The sequence below is a fragment of the Rhinatrema bivittatum genome, chromosome 14, assembly GCF_901001135.1.
Source record: "Rhinatrema bivittatum chromosome 14, aRhiBiv1.1, whole genome shotgun sequence".
Lineage (NCBI taxonomy): Eukaryota > Metazoa > Chordata > Amphibia > Gymnophiona > Rhinatrematidae > Rhinatrema > Rhinatrema bivittatum.
Window position 1 is genome coordinate 64517194 of NC_042628.1, and position 20991 is coordinate 64538184.

The 20991-nt window shown below is 45.7% G+C and overlaps 1 protein-coding gene across 1 annotated transcript in view; it reads left to right on the plus strand.

Annotated features, from left to right (window-relative positions):
- Nucleotides 1-16655, plus strand: part of LOC115076008 (sialic acid-binding Ig-like lectin 5) — a 72175-nt gene extending 55520 nt beyond the window's left edge. Inside the window, exon 6 of the mRNA XM_029577055.1 lies at nucleotides 15872-16655. Coding sequence (XP_029432915.1) covers nucleotides 15872-15996 — 125 coding nt within the window. The 3' untranslated portion in view covers nucleotides 15997-16655. The remainder of the gene's footprint in view (nucleotides 1-15871) is intronic.
- The last annotated feature ends 4336 nt before the right edge of the window (nucleotides 16656-20991 follow it).

The following is a 20991-nucleotide window of genomic DNA, read 5'->3' on the forward strand; positions in this document are numbered from 1 at the left end:
CAAGCTTTATTGCCAATAATTCTTTGTCCCCGATTCCATAATTGCACTCTGCAGGTGAGAAGCGGAGAGAGAAGAATGAGCAGGGCTGTAAGGTGTGAATGGCAGAATGCTGGCTCAGGATTGCACCAACACCGACGTCGGATACGTTAACTTCGACAATGAAAGGTCATCGGGGATCCGGGTGGCATAAGCATGGTTCTCTAAGGAATGCGTCCTTAAGTTTCTGAAAGGCTAATATGGCTTCAGGTGACCACTGCGAGGGGCGGTCAGTGTGGAATAATATGGAATAAATGACCAGTAGTAATTACAGGAATCTACGAAGCTCCTTGAGGCCCATTGGTTGAGGCCAATCCTGGATGCTCTTGGTCTTTTGGGGATCCATCTGGAAGCCTTTACTTGAGACCACGTAACTGAGGAAAGGAACAGTCTCCTGTTCGAAGAAACATTTCTCCAGCTTGGTGTACAAGCGATTGTCCCTCAGGTGCTGAAGGACTTTGCAGACATCCCGGTGATGATTCTGGAGGTCTCGCAAGAATACCAGGATGTCATCCAGATAGACTACAACGCACTGGTAGGGCATGACTCTGAATACCTCATTTATCACAATCAGGAACATCGCTGGGGTGTTACAAAGGCCGAAGGGCATTACCAGGTATTCAAAGTGGCCGTCACGGGTGTTAAAAGCGGTTTTCTATTCGTTGCCCTGGCATATCCAGACCAAATTGTAGGCCCCTTTCAGGTCCAACTTGGAGAATATTTTGGCCCCTTGGAGCCTGTCAAACAGTTCAGAGATGAGTGGCAAGGGGTATTGGTCCTTCTGGATAATTTTGTTTAAGCCGCATTGATCTATACACGGTTGGAAGGAATTGTCCTTTTTCCCTACGAAAAAGAAGCCTGCTCCAGCAGGAGACTTAGAAGGTCGAATGAACCCTTTTGCCAAGTTCTCTTGTATGTAGTCTGACATAGCCTTAGTCTCTGTTAGCGAAAGTGGGTACACCCTTCCGCGAGGAGGTTCTGAATTCGTAAGTAAATTGATCACACAATCAAATGAGTGATGAGGTAGTAACGTGTCCACAGCTTTTTTTGAAAATACATTGGCATAAGGAGTACTGCAGCGGGAGACCCAGAAGAGACATTGTGGTGGTTAAACAAGGCAGGGGCGACACGACCTCCAAGCAATCCTTATGGCAGGAGCTGCCCCATTTGGAAAGTTGCAAGGTGTCCCAGTCGAATTGCAGGGTGTGAAGTTTCAACCACGGTAGTCCGAGGACCACCGGATGAATAGCCTTGTCTAGTATGAGGAAGGAGATGGTCTCCGTGTGCACGGATACGGTGCGAAGCCGGGTGGGAACTGTGGAACAAGTAACTTCGCAAGGTAACGGCTCACCGTGGATTGAGGAGAGCATCAGAGGCATGGGCGTGCGGACTGTGGGAATCCGGAGATGCTCTACCATCTGTCAGAGGATAAAATTACCACCAGCCCCGGAATCTACTAAAGCTAAGGTGTGAAATTCCAGGGTACCCGAGTTGATGGAGACAGGTAACGTTAATGGAGGAGAGGGTGATGTCAGGCCTAGGAGAAGTCCTCCGGCAGAACCTAGGCCTGGGAGTTTCCCGGACAGGGTGGGCAAGCAGGTACTGTGTGTTCAGGCTGACCACAGTACATACATAGCCCTGAGCATAGGCGACAATGTTTCTCTTTTGAGAATAGGTCGCTGCTACCCATCTGCATAGGTTCTTCTTCTTCGGTATCTTGCGGAGCAGCAGTCTTCATAGATAAGGCTGGGTGGATACGGGGATTGGCGATGGTCACCCTCTTGGGTTCCCTAGTCTCTTGCGAGCATTCACGAAGAAGGTGGTCAGTGTGGCGTGCGAGGTCCACGAGGGCATCCAGGGTATCATGAAGATCTCGAGCGGCTAGCTCATCTTTGATGCGTGGACTCATCCCTTCGAGGAAGATCGCACGCAGGCAGCCTAAATCCCAGTGTAGCTCAGACGCAAGGGTCCTAAACTCGATGACATATTCGGTAAGGGACCTGGAACCTTGATGCAGGTGGAGTAGTATGGAACCAGCGATAGACTTATGAGCGGGATCGACAAAGACGGAGCGGAAGAGGGTGAGAAAACCCAGCAGATCTTGCAGGATCGGGTCCACTCGTTCCCACAATGGTGACGCCCAGGCCAACGCCCATCCTTCCAGCAGAGATAGTATGTATATTGCCTTAGTAGCTATGTGAAGGAAGTATGCAGGTTGTAAAGAAAAGTGCATGTTGCACTGATTCAAGAAGCCCCTAGAGGGCAAAGAGTCTCCTGAAAAACAAAGAGGTGCCGGCAGGGTCACAGGTGGCCGAAACGGGGGCATCTGTGGAGTTGAGCCCAGTTTGGCAGAAGTTGAGGCAGTGTCCAGCCAGTTATTTCAAATATTTATGGCGTTAGCCAAGTTCTCCAAATCTTACTGCTGATCTGAAATTTGCTGGGCCAGGCCAGGGATGGCCTGGAGGGCCGAGAGCTGTGCCGAGTCCATGGACTTGGCAATCTGTTAGGATTTGTAAGTTTGTGGGCCCTTTGGCCAAGGTGAGAGGTGGTATTGCCCAGAGGAGGAGCCCTGTGAGCCTCACCGTCGGGAGGCGAAGTCTCAGCTGTGGGATGACATACAGCAGATGTAGGGATGGAGAAAGCGAGGGCTTCCCCAGCAGGTGGGTCGTGGAGCGCCAGAGCAAGTTGACATCAGATTCAGCTTGTATACCTGGAGTCAGGCAATAGCTGCGGCACTACCCGAGGAGCAGGGGGTGCCGGGAGAATGATACAGTCACTGTAGTTACACTGGGTCCATAGAGATGGTATCCAAGAGGATTCCTCGATGGGAGATCAAGGTAGTGGTTCGCAGAGCGGGGTACACAGACGAGGGTTCCGATAGTGATATCACAGCACGGGTCCGCAGATCAGGGTAGACCCGGAGGCGTCTCCTCTTAGAGTCACAGCAATGGTCCACAGAGTGGGGTACACCGGAGAGGGATTCCCGTAGATATCACAACAGGGTCCGTAGCGTGGTACTCACAGTGACTGAGGACAAGAAGTAGTTCCGTAGAAAGCCTTGGGAAGCAAGGCAGGCAGAAGTCTGGGTATAAGGCCCTCCGAGGAGCGGATGGCCAAGAGACAAAGGAGGACCCCCGAGGAGTAGGTACCAGATAGTCTCACACCACGAAAGCAGGAACTGGAACAATGCTGAAGAGATTAGGTAGATGCAACAAGTGAACTGTTGCCAAGTCGCCGGCTGTCTGGGCTGGTGAGCTTAAGTATCAAAGTTGAGTGACGTCATCTGATGGGGATGCCCCTGAGGTTCCCTCCATGATATGGTTAAAGCAGGTCGGGGAGCGCACATGCATGCCTAGGGAACCTCTGAGGGCAAGATGGTGGTCGGCAGCGTCCATGCTGCTTAGGTAGGCCTGGGAACGGAGGCCGGAAGGCCGGTGGTAACTGGCAGAGGTTGCGAGTTCGCCCAACGGAGCCAAAGCAGTAAAAAGAGAGGTGAGCAGCAGCGGTCGCAGCTGGCTGCGGCCGCGGAGTGTAACATCAGGAAGATGTAAGAGATATACCCATGCCAGAAATGATATTCAAAGGTGAAGATTCAGAAGACTGAAACAAATCTTGGTGCACCTGGAAGATGTACAAGGGAAAATTGACAAACTAAAGGGTAGCAAATCACCTGGACCAGATGGTATATATCCCAGAATGCTGAACAAACTGAGAAATGAAACTGTGGACCTGCTATTGGAAATTTGTAAACATTATCTATGGTACCTGAAGAATGGAACATTTCCAATGTAATGCCAGTTTTTTTTTTAAAAGAGATCAAGTGGTGATCCAGGAAACTACAGACCAGTGAGTAACATCTGTGCCAGGGCAAAATTGTAGAAACTATCATAAAAAACAAAATTCCCAAACATATACATAAGCATAGTTCAATGGGAATAAGCCAACATGGACTTAGCCAAGGGAAGTCTTGTCTCACAGATTTGCTACATTTTTTTGAGAGCATAAACAAACATGTGTATTAAGGAAAGCGAGTTGATAAGATGTATCTGAATTGCCAGAAAGCATTTGATAAAGTCCCTTATGAGAGACTTCCTAGAAAATTAAAAAGTCATGGAATAGGGCAGTGTCCTTTTGTGGATTGACAACTGGTTAAAAGATAGAAAACAGACAGTAGGGCTAAATGGTAAATTTTCCCAATGGAAAAAGGTGAATAGTGGAATGCCCCAGGGATCTGTTCTGGGACCACGCTTTTTAATATATTTATTAATGACCTGGAAATGGGAACAACAAGTGGGTGATCAAATTTCCCAACGACACAAAATTATTCAAAGTTGTTAAATTTCAAGAGGATTGTGAGAAATTGCAAGAGGACATTGCAAAACTGAGAGACTGGGCATGCAAGTAAAAAGTGCCTCACTTGGGAAGATGAGTAACCCAAATTGTAGCTACATAATGCAAGATTCCACATTAGAAGTCACCACTCAGGAAAGGGATCTAGGTGTCATCATTGAAAATATGTTGAAATCTTCTGCTCAGTGTGCGGCAGCAGACAAGAAAGCAAACAGAGGGGCCGATGCAATACAGTGCACTCAGCCGAGCGCATGTCCGACGCATAGTGTCCGACGCGCATGTCTGAGCTCATGTCCGAGCGTGTGTCCAACATGTAGTGAATGAGTTAGCGCTCATCACATGCAAATGCATGTGAATGAGGCTATTACTCATTCACTCCAAATGCAAAAAAATAAATGTGCATCTCAGACGTACCTTTATCGCTCAGATATTAATGCCTGCCTGGAACAGGCATTAATAGTTGAGCGCACTGAAAAAAAGAACAGAAAAGCAGAAAAAACTGGTTTTCTGCACTTTTTTAAAGTTAAAAAAAAAACTCTGCCGGTCGCTTTGAAGACAGACGCTGATATGCTCAGTGTTGGTTTTCATAACCAGCCAGCTGCAGTAATGAAAACCAACGCTGATAAAGTCGGCATTAGGGATATGAATCGTTTTTGAACAATTAAAATTATCGTCAGATAATTTTAAAATCGTCCAAAATCGTTAGAGTGCACGATACAATACAAATGCCCCCGATTTATCGTCAGGGGCATTTGTATTGTATCGTTAAATAGGGCGCGGGAAAACCGGCACACAAAAAAACCCTAAAACCCACCCCAAACCTTTAAAACAAATCCCCCACCCTCCCGAACCCCCCCAAAATGTTTTAAATTACCTGGGGTCTAGTGGGGGGGTCCCGACGCGATCTCCAGCTCTCTGGCCATGGCTGCGTTGAAAGAAATGGCGCTGGTGGCCCTTTGCCCTTATCATGTGACAGGGCAAAGGTAGCGCCGGCGCCATTTTGGTTCCTGGTTCCCGACGTCACGCATCCAGGAGATCGCCCCCGGACCCCCGCTGGACCCCCAGGGATTTTGGCCAGCTTTGGGGGGGCCTCCTGACCCCCACAAGACTTGCCAAAAGTCCAGCGGGGGTCCGGGAGCGACCTCCTGCACGCGGGCCGTATTGCCAATCTTCAAAATGGCGCCGGCGCTACCTTTGCCCTCACTATGTCATACGGGCGACCGTATGACATAGTGAGGGCAAAGGTAGCGCCGGCGCCATTTTGAAGATTGGCAATACGTCCCGCGTGCAGGAGGTCGCTCCCGGACCCCCGCTGGACGTTTGGCAAGTCTTAGCAAGGTCGCGTTAGCAAGGAGGCACTCGAGACCCAGCAACGCAATGCTGGTCCCGAGATTAGCTCTCCAGCCACTCGATAGCCCTTCCAGACCCGCCGCTTGGGAACAACGAGTGCATGAGGCCAGATGGAGGCTGAGGGCAGGAACAAGAAGACTCAGACGAAGACTCAGGATACTCTGAGGATTCAGATGTAGACTTGGATACTTGGGAGACTTAGACGACAACTTGAATGCTCGGAGGACTCAGACGAGAACTTGGAAAACTCATGATACTCGGAGGATTTGGACGAGGACTTGGACAACTCAGGATACTCAGAGGACTCAGACAAGGACTCAGGATACTCGGAAGACTCAGACGAGGATTCAAGTTGCTCAAAAGACTCAGACAAGGATGCAGGTTACTAGGAGGTCTCAGGCGAGGATTCAAGAGAAAGTACTGGGTGAATGCTGCATCGCAGCTCGCCCTACACAGCCGCCCATGGCTGGTCGTGGACCACGCCAAAAGCGAAGCAGACTCCAGATGAGGTAGTGGAACTTGAAGCCAGGACCATGACAAAGATTCAGGAGAGGCCTGCACCGGGGCATGCCCTACACAGTTGCCTGTGGTTGGTCGTGGACCACACTGAAGCGGAGCAGGTTCTGGCAGAGTCTTAGGCATGGACGGAAGCAGGCACAAGGAACTCCGAAGACCGGGACACGATTCAAGACTCAGGATTCAAGACTCAGGATACTCGGAAACTGGACAGCTGGAACATCTGGAACACGAAACAGGCGATGAGGAAGCTCCAACGAGGGACAAGACCAGGAACATCAAGGAGAGGAAGCTCAGGGTCAAGAAGAACATGGAATAAACATCCATGGTAGGAGAATGCTCCCGGGACCCCCACTGGACCACCAGGTAGTTATATATTTTTTGGGGGGGTTGGAGGGGTCCGCAGGGTGGGGGGATACTAAAAAACTAATTTTAAAGATTCGGGCTGTGTTTTTGGGTTCTCGGCTCAGCGCAGCCGATAAAAAAAAAACGATTGGACCGCGGGAAAAATAATTTCCCGATGGCCCACGAATCCGAAACCGGAACCGATTCCGGTTCCGATTCACATCTCTAAATAGCAGTTGCTATTTTCTAAGTCAACTTAATTAATAGCAGGTAATGGACTTCTCCAAGAACTTATCCAATCCTTTTTTAAACACAGCTATACTAACTGCACTAACCACATCCTCTGGCAACAAATTACAGATTTTAATTGTGCGTTGAGTGAAAAAGAACGTTCTACGATTTGTTTTAAATGTGCCACATGCTAACTTCATGGAGTGGCCCCCTAGTCTTTCTATTGTGCGAAAGAGTAAATAACCGATTCACATCTACCCATTCTAGACCTCTCATGATTTTAAACACCTCTATCATATCCCCCTCAGCCATCTCTTCTTCAAGCTGAAAAGTCCTAACCTCTTTAGTCTTTCCTCATAGGGGAGCTGTTCCATGCCCCTTAAAATTTTGGTAGCCCTTCTCTGTACCTTCTCCATCACAATTATTGGATATTGGATTTAATGCAATTATTGGATATTGGATTTAATTATTGGATTATTGGATATTGGATTTAATGCCACTCATCCCTCCCCCTCCTCGTTCTTCCTTTCCCCCATCCTTCAACCTGATCTTCTCAATCCATCTTTCAGCCTGAGCTTCTCAACCCCCTCCTTCCTCATGGCCATCCGATTCCTCTGGGCCCCGACACGCCCTTTCTATTCTGCTTACTCATAGCAATATATATTAGACGCCTTACTTTATGTATCGATTTTTTCTACTGTTTATGCTGCCCTATTATATTTGTCATTTGTTTTTTGACGACCTGTTTATTTATAATCAACTGTTATCTATAATGGTTTTATTTATAATTGCTTATTTATAATTATTTTTTTTCTATATTCACCTGTTATTTAATGATTTGACGACTTGTTTCAATGTAACGCCATAGCTGCGACTGTTCTGTTTCAATGGAAACCGATATGATTTGATATTTTTATCAAGAATGTCGGTATATAAAAATTCTAAATAAATAAATAAATAATATCTTTTTTGAGATGCGGCGACCAGAATTGTACACAGTATTCAAGGTGCGGTCTCACCATGGAGCGGTACAGAGGCATTATGACATTTTCCGTTCTATTCACCATTCCCTTTCTAATAATTATTTTATTTATTTATTTAGCATTTTTTTATACCGAAATTCATGTAGCAGAGTTACAAATCAATTTGGTTTACATATTAACATTAACTTGCATGTAAGAATGCTGTTACATAGAACAAGGAGTATATAACTTGGAACAAATAAACTGGGAGGCTGTTATTACCATATAAATGAACAATAAAACGAGTGATATTTTGTGAAACCGGCTAGACATAATTCCCAACATTCTGTTTGCTTTTTTGACTACCGCAGCACACTGAACCGACGATTTCAATGTGTTATCCACTATGACGCCTAGATCTCTTTCTTGGGTTGTAGCACCTAATATAGAACCTAACATTGTGTAACTATAGCATGGGTCATTTTTCCCTATATGTATCACCTTGCACGTATCCACATTAAATTTCATCTGCCATTTCGATATCCAATTTTCCAGTCTCACAAGGTCTTCCTGCAATTTATCACAATCTGCTTGTGATTTAACTACAAATTTGATTACCTCACTCGTCGTATTTCTTTCCAGATCATTTATAAATATATTGAAAAGTAAGGGTCCCAATACAGATCCCTGAGGCACTCCACTGTAGGGATGTGCAGACCAAAAGTTTATGTTCATAAGTCCATAAGTTGAAAGGGGGGGTCAATTTCGGTCAATATGGACATATGGAGAATTCCATAAGTTGAGTCTATGTCCATACGTGCAAATAAAAATTTAAACCCCTCACCCTCCTTAATCCCCCCCCCCAAGACTTACCAAAACTCCCTGGTGGTCCAGCGGGGAGTCAGGACGCCATTTCTGAACTCCTTTGCGAGGAGCACGTGACGTCGGCGTCACGTCGGAGTGACGTGGCGTCACGTGATTCCCCGCGCGTTCGCTCTGGGACCCCCGTTGCACCCAAAAGGAACTTTTGGCCAGCTGAGGCCCCCCCCAAGCTGGCCAAAAGTTCCTTTTGGGTGCAACGAGGGTCCCGGAGCGAACGCGCGGGGAATCACGTGACGCCGCGTCACTCCGACGTGACGCTGACGTCACGTGCTCCTCGCAAAGGAGTTCAGAAATGGCGTCCTGACTCCCCGCTGGACCACCAGGGAGTTTTGGTAAGTCTTGGGGGGGGGGGATTAAGGAGGGTGAGGGGTTTAAATTTTTATTTAGGATCAACAATCGCGATTTCCAACGTATTCAACATAGCTATGTTGAATACGTTGGAAATCCGATCGTTTTCGCCTCATCACTTTTTTAAGTTAAAAAAAAAAAAAAGTTGCGTTTTACATTTAAGTTCAAAACGAATGCACACCCCTACTCCACTGCCCACTCCCTTCCACTGAGAAAATTGTCCATTTAATCCTACTCTCTGTTTCCTGTCTTTTAGCCAGTTTGTAATCCACGAAAGGACATCGTCACCTATCCCATGACTTTTTACTTTTCCTACGCCTTTTGAAAATCCAAGTACACTACATCAACTGGTTCACCTTTATCCATATGCTTATTAACGCCTTCAAAAAAATGAAGCAGATTTGTGAGGCAAGACTTGTCTTGGATAAAGCCGTGCTGACTTTGTTCCATTATACCATGTCTTTCTATATGTTCTGTGATTTTGATGTTTAGAACACTTTCCACTATTTTTCCTGGCACTGAAGTCAGGCTAACCGGTCTGTAGTTTCCCGGATCGCCCCTGGAGCCCTTTTTAAATATTGGGGTTACATTTGCTATCCTCCAGTCTTCAGGTACAATGGATGATTTTAATGACAGGTTACAAATTTTTACTAATAGGTCTGAAATTTCACGTTTTAGTTCCTTCAGAACTCTGGGGTGTATACCATCCGGTCCAGGTGATTTACTACGCTTCAGTTTGTCAATCAGGTCTACCACATCTTCTAGGTTTACCGTGATTTGGTTCAGTCCATCTGAATCGTTACCCATGAAAACCCTTCTCCAGTTTACTGAAGAGGATGTTGGTACCTGCCCAACATCCTCTTCAGTAAACACCAAAGCAATCATTTAATCTTTCCACGATGGCCTTATATTCTCTAACTGCCCCTTTAACCCCTCGATCATCTAATGGTCGAACTGACTCCCTCACAGGCTTTCTGCTTTGGATATATTTAAAAAAGTTTTTACTGTGAGATTTTGCCTCTATGGCCAACTTCTTTTCAAATTCTCTCTTAGCCTTTCTTATCAATTTAACTTCCCAACACTTATGCATTATCCTATTTTCTTCTGTTGGATCCTTCTTCCAATTTTTGAATGAAGATCTTTTAGCTAAAATAGCTTCTTTCACCTCTTCTTTTAATCATGCTGGTAATCGTTTTACCATCTTTCCACCTTTTTTAATGTGTGAAATAGATCTGGACTGTGCTTCTAGGATGGTATTTTTTAACAATGACCATGCCTCTTGCACACTTTTTACCTTTGTAGCTGCTCCTTTCAGTTTTTTTCTAACAATTTTTCTCATTTTATCAAAGTTTCCCTTTTGAAAGTTTAGCAAGAGAGCCATGGATTTGCTTACTGTCCCCTTTCCAGTCATTAATTCAAATTTGATCATATTATGATCACTATTGCCAAGCAGCCCCACCACCGTTACCTCTCTCACCAAATCCTGTGCTCCACTGAGAATTAGATCTAAAATTGCTCCCTCTCTTGAAATAATTGCTCCATAAAAATGTCATTTATTCTATCCAGGAACTTTATATCTCTAGCATGTATTGATGATACATTTACCCAGTCAAAATTGGGGTAATTGAAGTCTCCCATTATTACCGCACTACCAATTTAGTTATCTTCCCTAATTTCTCTTAGCATTTCACTGTCAGTCTCATTATCTTGACCAGGTGGATGGTAGTATACTCCTGTCATTATAGTCTTCCCCGACACACAAGGGATTTCTAGCCATAAAGATTCAATTGTGTATTTAGTCTCATGCACGATGTTTATCCTGTTGAACTCTATGCCATCGCTGACATAAAGCGCCACACCGCCTCCCGTGTGCTCCTCTCTGTCATTGCGATATAATTTGTACCCCGGTATAGCACTGTCCCATTGGTTGTCCTCCTTCCACCATTTCTCTGAGATGCCAATTAAGTATATGTCATCATTCACTGCTATACATTCTACCATCTTACTTCTTAGACTTCTGGCATTAGCATACAAACATTTCAAAGTTTGTTTTTTGTTTGTATTTTCATTCTGCTTTTTAATTGATAGAGATAAGTTAGAATTTTTTAGCTCAGGTGAGTTTTTAGTTACAGGCACTTGGACTACTTTTCTTATTATTGGAACCTCACTGTCGGGATGCCCTAATTCTAATGCATCATTAGTATCCTTTGAAAATACCTCTCTCCGAACCATGTGCTGCTGAGCGACTGTCGGCTTTCCCCTTTGTTCTAGTTTAAAAGCTGCTCCATCTCCTTTTTAAAGGTTAGCGCCAGCAGTCTGGTTTCACCCTGGTTAAGGTGGAGCCCATCCCTTTGGAAGAGACTCCCCCTTGCACCATTAGCTCATCCACGCAATGAGACTCCGGAGCTCTGCCTGCCTCTGGTGACCTGCGCGAGGAGCAGGGAGCATTTCAGAGAATGCTACCCTGGATGTTCTGGATTTAAGCTTTCTACCTAAGAGCCTAAATTTGGCTTCCAGAATCTCCCTCCCACATTTTCCTATGTCGTTGGTGCCCACATGTACCACGACAGCCGGCTCCTCCCCAGCACTGTCTAAAATCCTATCTAGATGACACGTGAGGTCTGCCACCATCTCACCAGGTAGGCATGTTACACCCACCAGCCACCCAGCTGTCTACATTCCTAATAATCGAATCACTAACTATGACAGCCGACCTAACCCTTGGGGAGATATCCTTGGTGCGAAAGGACAATGCATCGCCTGGAGAGCAGGTCCTTGCTACAAGATCCTTTCCTGCTGCACCAGGTTGATGCTCTCCAGTCATGAGATCTTCTTCCTCCAAGGCAGCACCAAGGTTGCCAGTCTGAAGTTGGGACTTGGCTACTATGTCCTTGAAGATCTCATCTATATACCTCTCTGTCTGCCTCAGCTCCTCCAAGTCTACCACTCTAGCCTCCAGAGATCAGACTCCTTCTCTGAGAGCCAGGAGCTCTTTGCATCACATGCACATGTACAATTTCTCACCGGCGGGTAAAAAATCATACATGTGACACTCGATGCAAAAGACTGGGAAGCCCCCTCTTGCTGCTGGACTGCTGCCTTCATCTCAATTTTGTTCAGTTCCTAGTTAAGTTTTAGGTTGCTATCGGAGTAGGAATGTGCTAATTAACGTCCTTCCTTAAATGTCAGGTCAGGATTTGATGCCATCAGCTAGTGCCCCCAGGAAGTCCTGGTATCAGGGCCTATAAGAGTATGTCCTGGTAACGGGAAGTGCTAATCACAGCCCTTGAAGCTGCACAGGTAGCATGCCATGCCAGAGCACTTGAAGATAAGGGGCATTATTATATAAAATGCAGAGATGAATAAAAGTATGAAGAAAATCCAAATATTCACAGAATAAGCAAGATAGCACCTGATACTACCGGTCTAGTGATATCAGGTGCTATCATCAAAAGCTCCACTAAACAAAAGAGCTTTTACTTCTCATAAAATAATTTAAAATGTCCTAGTATAAAGCTCTTCAGGTAAAATTGGATCTATGATAAAATTGGACCTATGATAGAAAAAGCATGACTCCTCATCTCTTAGAGGTAAGGAATCTTCAAATAGGGCACTTCCAAGAAAGAAGCAAAGGCAGAACTCAATGAACAGGTAGGAATAGATGTACTAAATAATGATGTCAAATGGGATGGGGCTGGTCCATGCAATGATTTAAAAATCTAAACCAAAACTTTCTTTGCGCTACAGGGAACCAATGAAGTTTTGTAGAAATTGCAATGCTAATAAATGACCCTTAGGAAGATCTAAATAGAGAGGGTTGCAATAATCCAGTGTGGTCAATATAAAAGCTTGAACTATCATTTTGATCCAATACATGTTTAAGATGAAATAACATCTTCAGCTTATAAGAACCAATCAATAATATTGATTTAATTTGAGGGGTATCATATAGCCATAGATCAAAACGAAAATCCATATTTTCAACATAATTAGCACAACCAGTAATAAAGTCTTTAATGGACAAAACTAGCAAATCTGTAGTCCATGCTTTCCTCGAAATCCAAAGGGCTTCTGTTTTTGCAAAATTTAATACTAATGTATTTTCCCCCATTCAGTCATTGATTGCTGATGAACAGCCCAGAACTGAGTTGTAAACATAATTTATATTATCAGAAACTGAGAAAAATATCAGTGCATATGTAAAAGTAGTAGTAGTACAATGTCCTATAGGAAAAAAGAGACTGATAAGTGTTGCGCTGGGAGGTGGACCCTTGGCCTAATGCAGGATTGGTAGGCCCCCTGGTCAGACCCAGGGAGCGCCTGCCACCAGGAGACGGAGCACAGGAGGAGACAGAGGCTAGCTGGAGTTTCACCACTGGAAGCCTGAGGTCCCTCCGGGTTGAGCCCTTGGGGACCCGGACTGCTTGGACTTAGGTGGGCCTCGCAAGATCTCCCAGAAAGAAAGTTCAGAGGTTTGCCCACCAGGATCAAGGGTGCACGGTCGTCATCTCGACAGGAGGTCTGAGGAGTCAGAGATGGCCAGAAGAGTGTCTCTGAGGACAAGGCTAGACTCATGGCCAGATTCAAGGAAGCGAGGTCAGTCAATGCAGAGGTCAAGTTCCAAAAGGTCAGTCTGAGAGTGGTCAGCCAAAGCGAGGGTCAGGCTCCAGTAGATCAGTCCGAGACTAGTCAGCCAAAGTGAGCGTCAAGTTCCAGAGGTCAGGCATAGTCGGAGAAGCAGGCAGTAGTCAATATCTGGGCAGCGATCAGCGTAGTCAAGAACAAGCAGAGGTCAGTACCGGTAAGTCAGTCCAATGGTACTACCTGAGTAGATGCAGGAACAGAAGGACACTGGAATAGGAGAACGCTGGAACAGGACTGGAACAAGGCTGAGACGAAACTGGAACGAGGACTGGAACAAAGGATGAAACGAGACTGGAACACAGGCTGGAACGGTAGGCAAACTAAAGCACACTGGGTGTCGACCCGATTGCCAAGGCAAGGAAGTGAAGCTGGGAACTTTCTTAAATGCAGGGGCTAATCAGGGCACACCGCGGAGCTAGGATCTGCCCCATGCCTTTTAAGAGACCGGGTGGTCTGCGCGCGCACGCCGAGCCCCGTCGTGAGGCCTGGCAGGATGGTGAAGGCCCGGCGACCACTGCCACGGGACGCCGAGGCCTAGCAGGGTTCATCGCTGCTGCTGAGAAGGCCGACCCGGGACCCGCAGAGGTCCTTGAGAGGTGAGCAGGCCCGGGCGTGGGCCAAGCAAAGATGGGACGCGCAACAATAAGAGAGAGAAAGACTGTGTGATGGAGAGGGGGCAGCAGCAGATCAGGTTCTTTGAGTGGGTGGACGGCAGAAGGGAAGAGAAGAATTAAAGAACACCACCAGACAGAGGTAACATAAAAATATTTTATTCCTTGCTACTTAAAATTAATTTGATACACAAATTTTTGCACACTGTAACAAAACAAATATTTGTTCATTGGTGTAATGTGTTAAAGTACCTGCATGTATTTTCAAGAATGTTCAAATATAGTTCTGTTTAATATAGTGTATGAAAAATATTATTTTGGTGTATTCAGTGTGCATGTATTACTGTACCCCCATCCCAGTCACCTCTTGGGTGCAGGACACATGGAGAGGGTCACAGACCATGCAAAGTCCTGTGACCTTCCAGGGTTCCTTCACAGGGAAGAAAAGACCATATTTTCAAGGACATTAGAGGCTCTTCTGCTCACCAGTCTACTTATACCAAAAAATCACCTCCACTCCAAAAATGTTGTTCAAAATTAAAGTCTGGTGGCAGAAAAAACAAAGTCCAACACATTACAAAATAAAGTCCCAAAACCCTTCTGCTTCACCTCCTCTCTCACACTTTCCCAACAGGTCATCTCATGGGGTAAGGTACCCTTCCTCCCCATGCCCTCCCAGTACCTTTTGGGTGGATGATCTCTCAGTCCTATGGAAAGACAGACTCACAAAGTTTGCACCACAAGGGGATACACTCCCACTCCCACCCCTACCCCTGTGCTAAAGCAGTCTCCAACACCACCCGGAGTCCTCTTTTCTTCCTGTATCACATGAGTACAGGGATTTTTATTCAGCTTCAGAACTCCTCCCAGTGGTGAGTGGTACACCTAACACACCTCACAATACAGACATCACTCATGGGGTAAGGTCCAGTGAGACCTCTGACACACATTGCTAGCATCGCAGACCTGTTGAGGCCACTGCTGCCATAAGGGTAAAGGGCAACCTCTGCTAGTAAGGGGCAGATTTAGGAACACCCTTAGTACATTTGCATTGATGCCCATGCTGTGAGCAATGTGTCTCTTTATTCACTTAGGTGATGCTCTAAAACATTGCTTGCCTCACTCCCTCCTCCAATACTGGCACAGACCTACTGGTGCTACCCTGCCCAAACTCCCACACCTCCTTCACCTTTCTGCTGCGCAGCTGATAAAAGAGTGGCATCAGCACCCTGGTGCTTCTAACCTGCTCCTCCTGCTACCGGAGCCCATCTCTCTGTCTCCTACTCAATGCTAGCAATCAGCTGTTTGACCTCCATGGTGTGCGCTAGATAAACAGCTGTTCTGTAAACTGCACAGGAGAGAGAGAGGGGATTTGGTGACAGGAGCAGGAGGTTAGAAGCGCTAGGCTGCCAATGCTGCTCTCCTGCCAGGTCAGGTCGGACCAAGGATGGAGCAAGGAGAAATGAGCTAAAAGGAAGGGGAAGGGATGGAGTGAAGTTTGCAACTTGCTCTCTCGACAAGTTTTGGAATCTAGAAAGTGCTGGCTAAGTCTTTACAATCTGGGGCACAGACAGCCATATCTTTCTCTTTTGATAGATAATGACAACTTGGATGCCACTGCCAAGGAGGAGACTTCTACCACCTCCAGCACCACTCCCAGCTCCACATCCACATCCTCTTCCTCAACCAAGGACGAAGCTGCCCCCCAGGGGGTAAGGTGATTGAAGAAGTTGGAATGGCCTTCAATTAATTCTGAATGCAGCTGCTCATTTTCTCATGGGGTATACTGTTTAGAGAGAGAATATCCCTTGTTTTGAAACAATTGCATTGGCTCCCAGTTTATCAGCAAATTTAATTTAAAATTTTATGTTTGTTTTTGTAAATCTGTACATGGTAAGGGGCAAGTTATGTAAAGAATTTTCTACTTCCAAACTATTCTGGTTACATGTAACACGCTTCTCACAGTACCCTTTGACATTCCTCCATCGAAAGAAGCCTGACTGCAATGTATTCATGATTGTGCCTTTCAGTGCATTGGCCCAAGATTCTAGAAAAATCTTCTTTTGGATATTAGAGATATTCAGGATTATCTGAGTTTTTCCAAATCCTTGAGAACTGTGAGGTCAGAATTCAAAGGGGTTTGTCCAGCTAAGTTTGAGACTTAGCTGGACAAACCCCAAGTTTTGAATTTCCTTCCCCACTGAAGAGCGGGGTTTTGGCCGGATAAAAAAAGAGACAGGGTAGGGGCTTTCAGAAAGTGAGGTTTACATTTACCCAGCTCACTCTGAATATCAGCATTAGCTGGGGAAAGGTATCTGGCTAACTGTCAGGCCAATTCAGTAAATGTCGCGGGAGAGCGGGCGAGCACCCGCTCTCCTGTGCGTGCGATTCAGGGGGGAAGAAGATGCAAATGAGGGCCTGTGGTAAAAAGAGGCACTAGGGATACTGTGCGCGTCCCTAGCGCCTCTTTTTTGACAGGAGTGGCGGCTATCAGCGGGTTTGACAGCCGACGCTCAATTTTTCCAGCATCGGTTCTCGAGCCCGCTACAGCCACAGGTTCAGAAAATGGACGCCGACTAAATTGAGCGTCTTTCTTCCGACCTGCGGGCTGTGGGCAGATTTTTAATTTTTTTTTACTTTTGGGGCCTCCGACTTAATATCGCTACGTACACCCTCCGACTTAATATCGCTATGATATTAAGTCGGAGGGTGTGCAGAAAAGCAGTTTTTTCTGCTTTTCTGTACACTTTCACAGTGCTGGCAGAAATTAACACCAGCCTTTGGCAGGCGTTAATTTCCGAAAGTAAAATGTGCGGCTTGGCTGCACATTTTACTTTCTATATCGCGCGAGAATAACTAATAGGGCCATCAACATGCATTTGCATGTTGCGGGCGCTATTAGTTTCGGGGGGTTTGGCTGCGCGTTTTCGACGTGCTATTACCCCTTATTGTTTAAGGGGTAAAGCTAGCACTATATCAGCCCATATGACTGTAGTGAGCCCATTTGCTTTATTTAACTGTGTCTCATTCTGATTTTTTATTTTGTGCTTGTATGTTTTAATTTGAATTTTATTAGATTTTATGTTAATTATTTGTCATTGTATTTTGTATATTACTTTATTATGTGATGTATTTTGAGGTGAGTGAGTCATAAATGCAACTAAGCAAATACATTTACTGCTGCCCTGTGGCTCAAACCAGAATTCTGAGATCTTCCAAGAGAATGTTATGTGGCCCTGTCTTGACTTAAGATGTCAATGTCCAGCTATTTTATTTATTCAAGGGAAACAAATGTTAAAATAAATACTTTTTTATCTCTTTTGCCCAGTTATTGCATTGACTGGTATTAAATTAAAATGCTTTTGATATTAAAAGAAATCAAGTACTAAAGTCTTACCTAGGCTTGGGAAAGGCAATTTTCAAAAGTTATATCAGCAGGTAAGAGGCAACTTTGAAAATTGCCCACCCTACATGCAGGTAAAATTATGTGCATATTGGTTCTGTGTGTATAATTTTGCTACACTGGGGAGAGGGGGTTCACTGGGGTGAGGTCGGGGAGGGATTTGCAAGCATGAACTTACTTTTGCCCATAAAATCAGATGTCAAGTTGTGCTTTGAAAATTGGTGCAGATGAAAACGTTCCTATGAACATTACGCTCGTGCAGGACGTTTGAAAATTACCCTATGAAGGTTTTGTGTGGTCTCCTATGGCATTGGTATCTCGCTTTGGAGGGGCAGTATCCAGTTGGGCCTCTGGGTGTATAGAGGTTCCACCTCTGCAACAGCAGACTAGCTGGGGCTGAGGAAACTGCAGTCTCCACAGTGCTAAGTAGCCCAGATCACATCCTGGGCATTGCCTTGAGGCTGTGCCCCACCCCCTCTCTGTTTTCAGAGGAAAATTGCAGCACCAGGGCACCGTCATAGTGCTCCAGGGGCAGCTGCCTCTCGTGTATGGTTCAGTTCCATAGAGATCTGGTTCTAATCATTAAAGTAGTAAGAGAACACCCTTCAATTAACCCGACTGCTGGGGAGAAGAAGAAATTCAGAACTGCCGTAATGGTGTGATGTTTCCCGGGTTGTGGCTAGAGCTTAGGGCGGCTTATCGAAGTATTGGGCCACTTCTGTGAGACTTATAGCTGTGGAGGAAACAACCTGGCAGCCACACTTCCTTAGACTGAGAACTCTGAGGTTGGAATTGAGCACCTCCAGTTCTGTAGACCTTGAGAGAAAAGGCAGTGCGGAAGTACCAGCACTTCTTATACTTTCATCACTGCTTCCTTCCAGTTCTATATAGACCCTGTGTAGGGCTATGGTTAAGCTTCTCTACTTTCCTCTCCTCTGCCTTGTTCTAAGTGTACTTCCATGTAGGCCTTTAGAAGTGTCATTCTCCACCCAAGTTTTTCTGCTTGAGAAAAGAAGTACTCTTAGTGTTAGGATTCAATAAGAGTCCAGCACCGTCAGGTTTTTCTCCAAGCACAAAAGATAATCCACATGTAAGTTCCTCAGTTTTCTCTTCTTCAGAGGTCTTACATTTGCCCAAGGCAGGAACTATAATTCACTCGGTTAGCCTTTAAGTTAAGAACAAACCCAACATGACACATTTCTAAGTCTTTAGGACCTATTGCATTAATTACTCATTCAGTTACTGAAGGTGATGTTAGCCCAGCTCAGCAGGAATTTCAGCATTCATCCCAAACTTCTACCAGATTGTGAGAGACACTTATGGCTCAAACATTCTGTAAGGGCAAGCTGCTGCTGGCATACTCCTCAAATTTTAGTAACCATAAAGAAGCAAACCAAGATATTCAGAAGCATTCAATTAGGCAAGGATTCGCCTCTCTCCTAGTACTGACCAGATAGGGAGTCAGAAAGCCAAGCACCTCTGCACTAACATGTTGGGCTTTCTTGCAACTTTCAAACAGGCCGATACAGTACAGTGCACTCTGGCAGAGTGCACTGTACTGTACTGTACTGTACTCTGGCAGAGTGCACTGTTAACCTGCGATTGGACGCACGTTTTCGACTCGCTAGCATTCTCTCTTATTCAGTAAGGGGTAATAGCACGTTGAAAACGCCCATCCAATCCCCCCCGAACCTAATAGCGCCCGCAACATGCAAATGCATGTTGATGGCCCTATTAGGTATTCCCGCGTGATACAGTAAGTAAAATGTGCAGCCAAGCCGCACATTTTACTTTAAGAAATTAGCGCCTACCCAAAGGTAGGCCTTAATTTCTGCCGGCGCCGGGGAAGTGCACAGAAAAGCATGCGATATTAAGTCGGAGGCCCCCAAAGTTAAAAAAAGTTAAAAATTAAAAAAAAAAATTGAAATGGGCCCGCGGCTCACGGGTTGAAAACCGGACGCTCAATTTTGCCGGCGTAAGGTTTCCGAACCCGTGGCTGTCAGCGGGCTCGAGAACCGACGCCGGCAAAATTGAGCGTCGGCTGTCAAACTCGCTGACAGCCACCGCTCCTGTCCAAAAAGAGGCGCTAGGGACGTGCTAGTGTCCCCAGCGCCTCTTTTTGCCGCGGGCCCTAATTTAAATAAATTAATTTAGTGAATCGCACGCACAGGAGAGTGGCCTGTGCACGCGCCAGGAAAGCGGGGATTCTCCCGCTCTCCCGCGACTTTTACTGTATCGGCCCGTTAGCCTGCAGGGTGGATACAGTTCAGTTCCTGCTTAACTCAGGCCAGCCCTTTGAAGCCAGTTCTAAATCAACCAAGATACAGAACATCTCTTAGTTTTCTGGATTCCCTGTACCCTCTCTCTCTTACTAGATTGGCTTATAGAGGGGTATGCAGCTGAATGTATGCACTGCTCAAGACAGTCCTTTTTTTTTTTTAAACCTTTATTTATAAACTTTTCTTATAACATGAAACAGCATGAATACTCACAACTCTTTACCATCATAGCAGGCACGCCCGGCTGAGTATAGTACATATGAAGTAAGTATGCATCTGGATAGACTGTGCCTCATAAACATAGAAAACATAGACAAACTGTATGAGTGGTAGATATGGAAGAAATAAACAAACAACTGTTTTGTCCCCCCCACATTCCCCCCTCCCAGAATTTTATCCCCCTCCCTCCTCCCCCCACCAGCGCTCTCCAAATAGGCTAGAACAAGAAGTCTGTGCTTAAGGAACAAAGTGTTCTTATCCAGTGAAGAAGTTCCACATGCAGGATCCCATGATATTGTATCATTAATTGGTGGCGTCCAAAATCTTGCTTCTCGCTCTGGAATTGAGAGACATTAGGTAAGGATGCCATATGGCTAGAAAGAAATCATATCTCTTAGCCGATATTGAGGATTTTGCGGAAAGCTGCTCATATATCACCAATTGATGTAGTTTCAATCGCCATTTTATGAGAGTTGGAGGGTCTTCATGTATCCACTGCTTCAGAATAGCCTGTTTGGCGAATAGCAAGGCTTTGCATAGAAACAGGTGGTGTGCTTGATTCTGAGCTCCCAGTAAGATGTCCCGCATCACATGCAGCAGACAAAGTGTCATGTCCATCGATATCACTCGCTTTAGAAGATGGCCCAGGTAGACCAATACACGCTCCCAAAACTGGTGAGGTTGCAGTCCCAAAAATTATGCCGGAAGGTGGCAGGATTATGCCCACATTTGACACAAGCAGCAGACGTAGCCAGCCGCCATCGGTAGGCCTGAACTGGAGCCACATAACTTCTGTTTAACAGTTTGAATTGAAT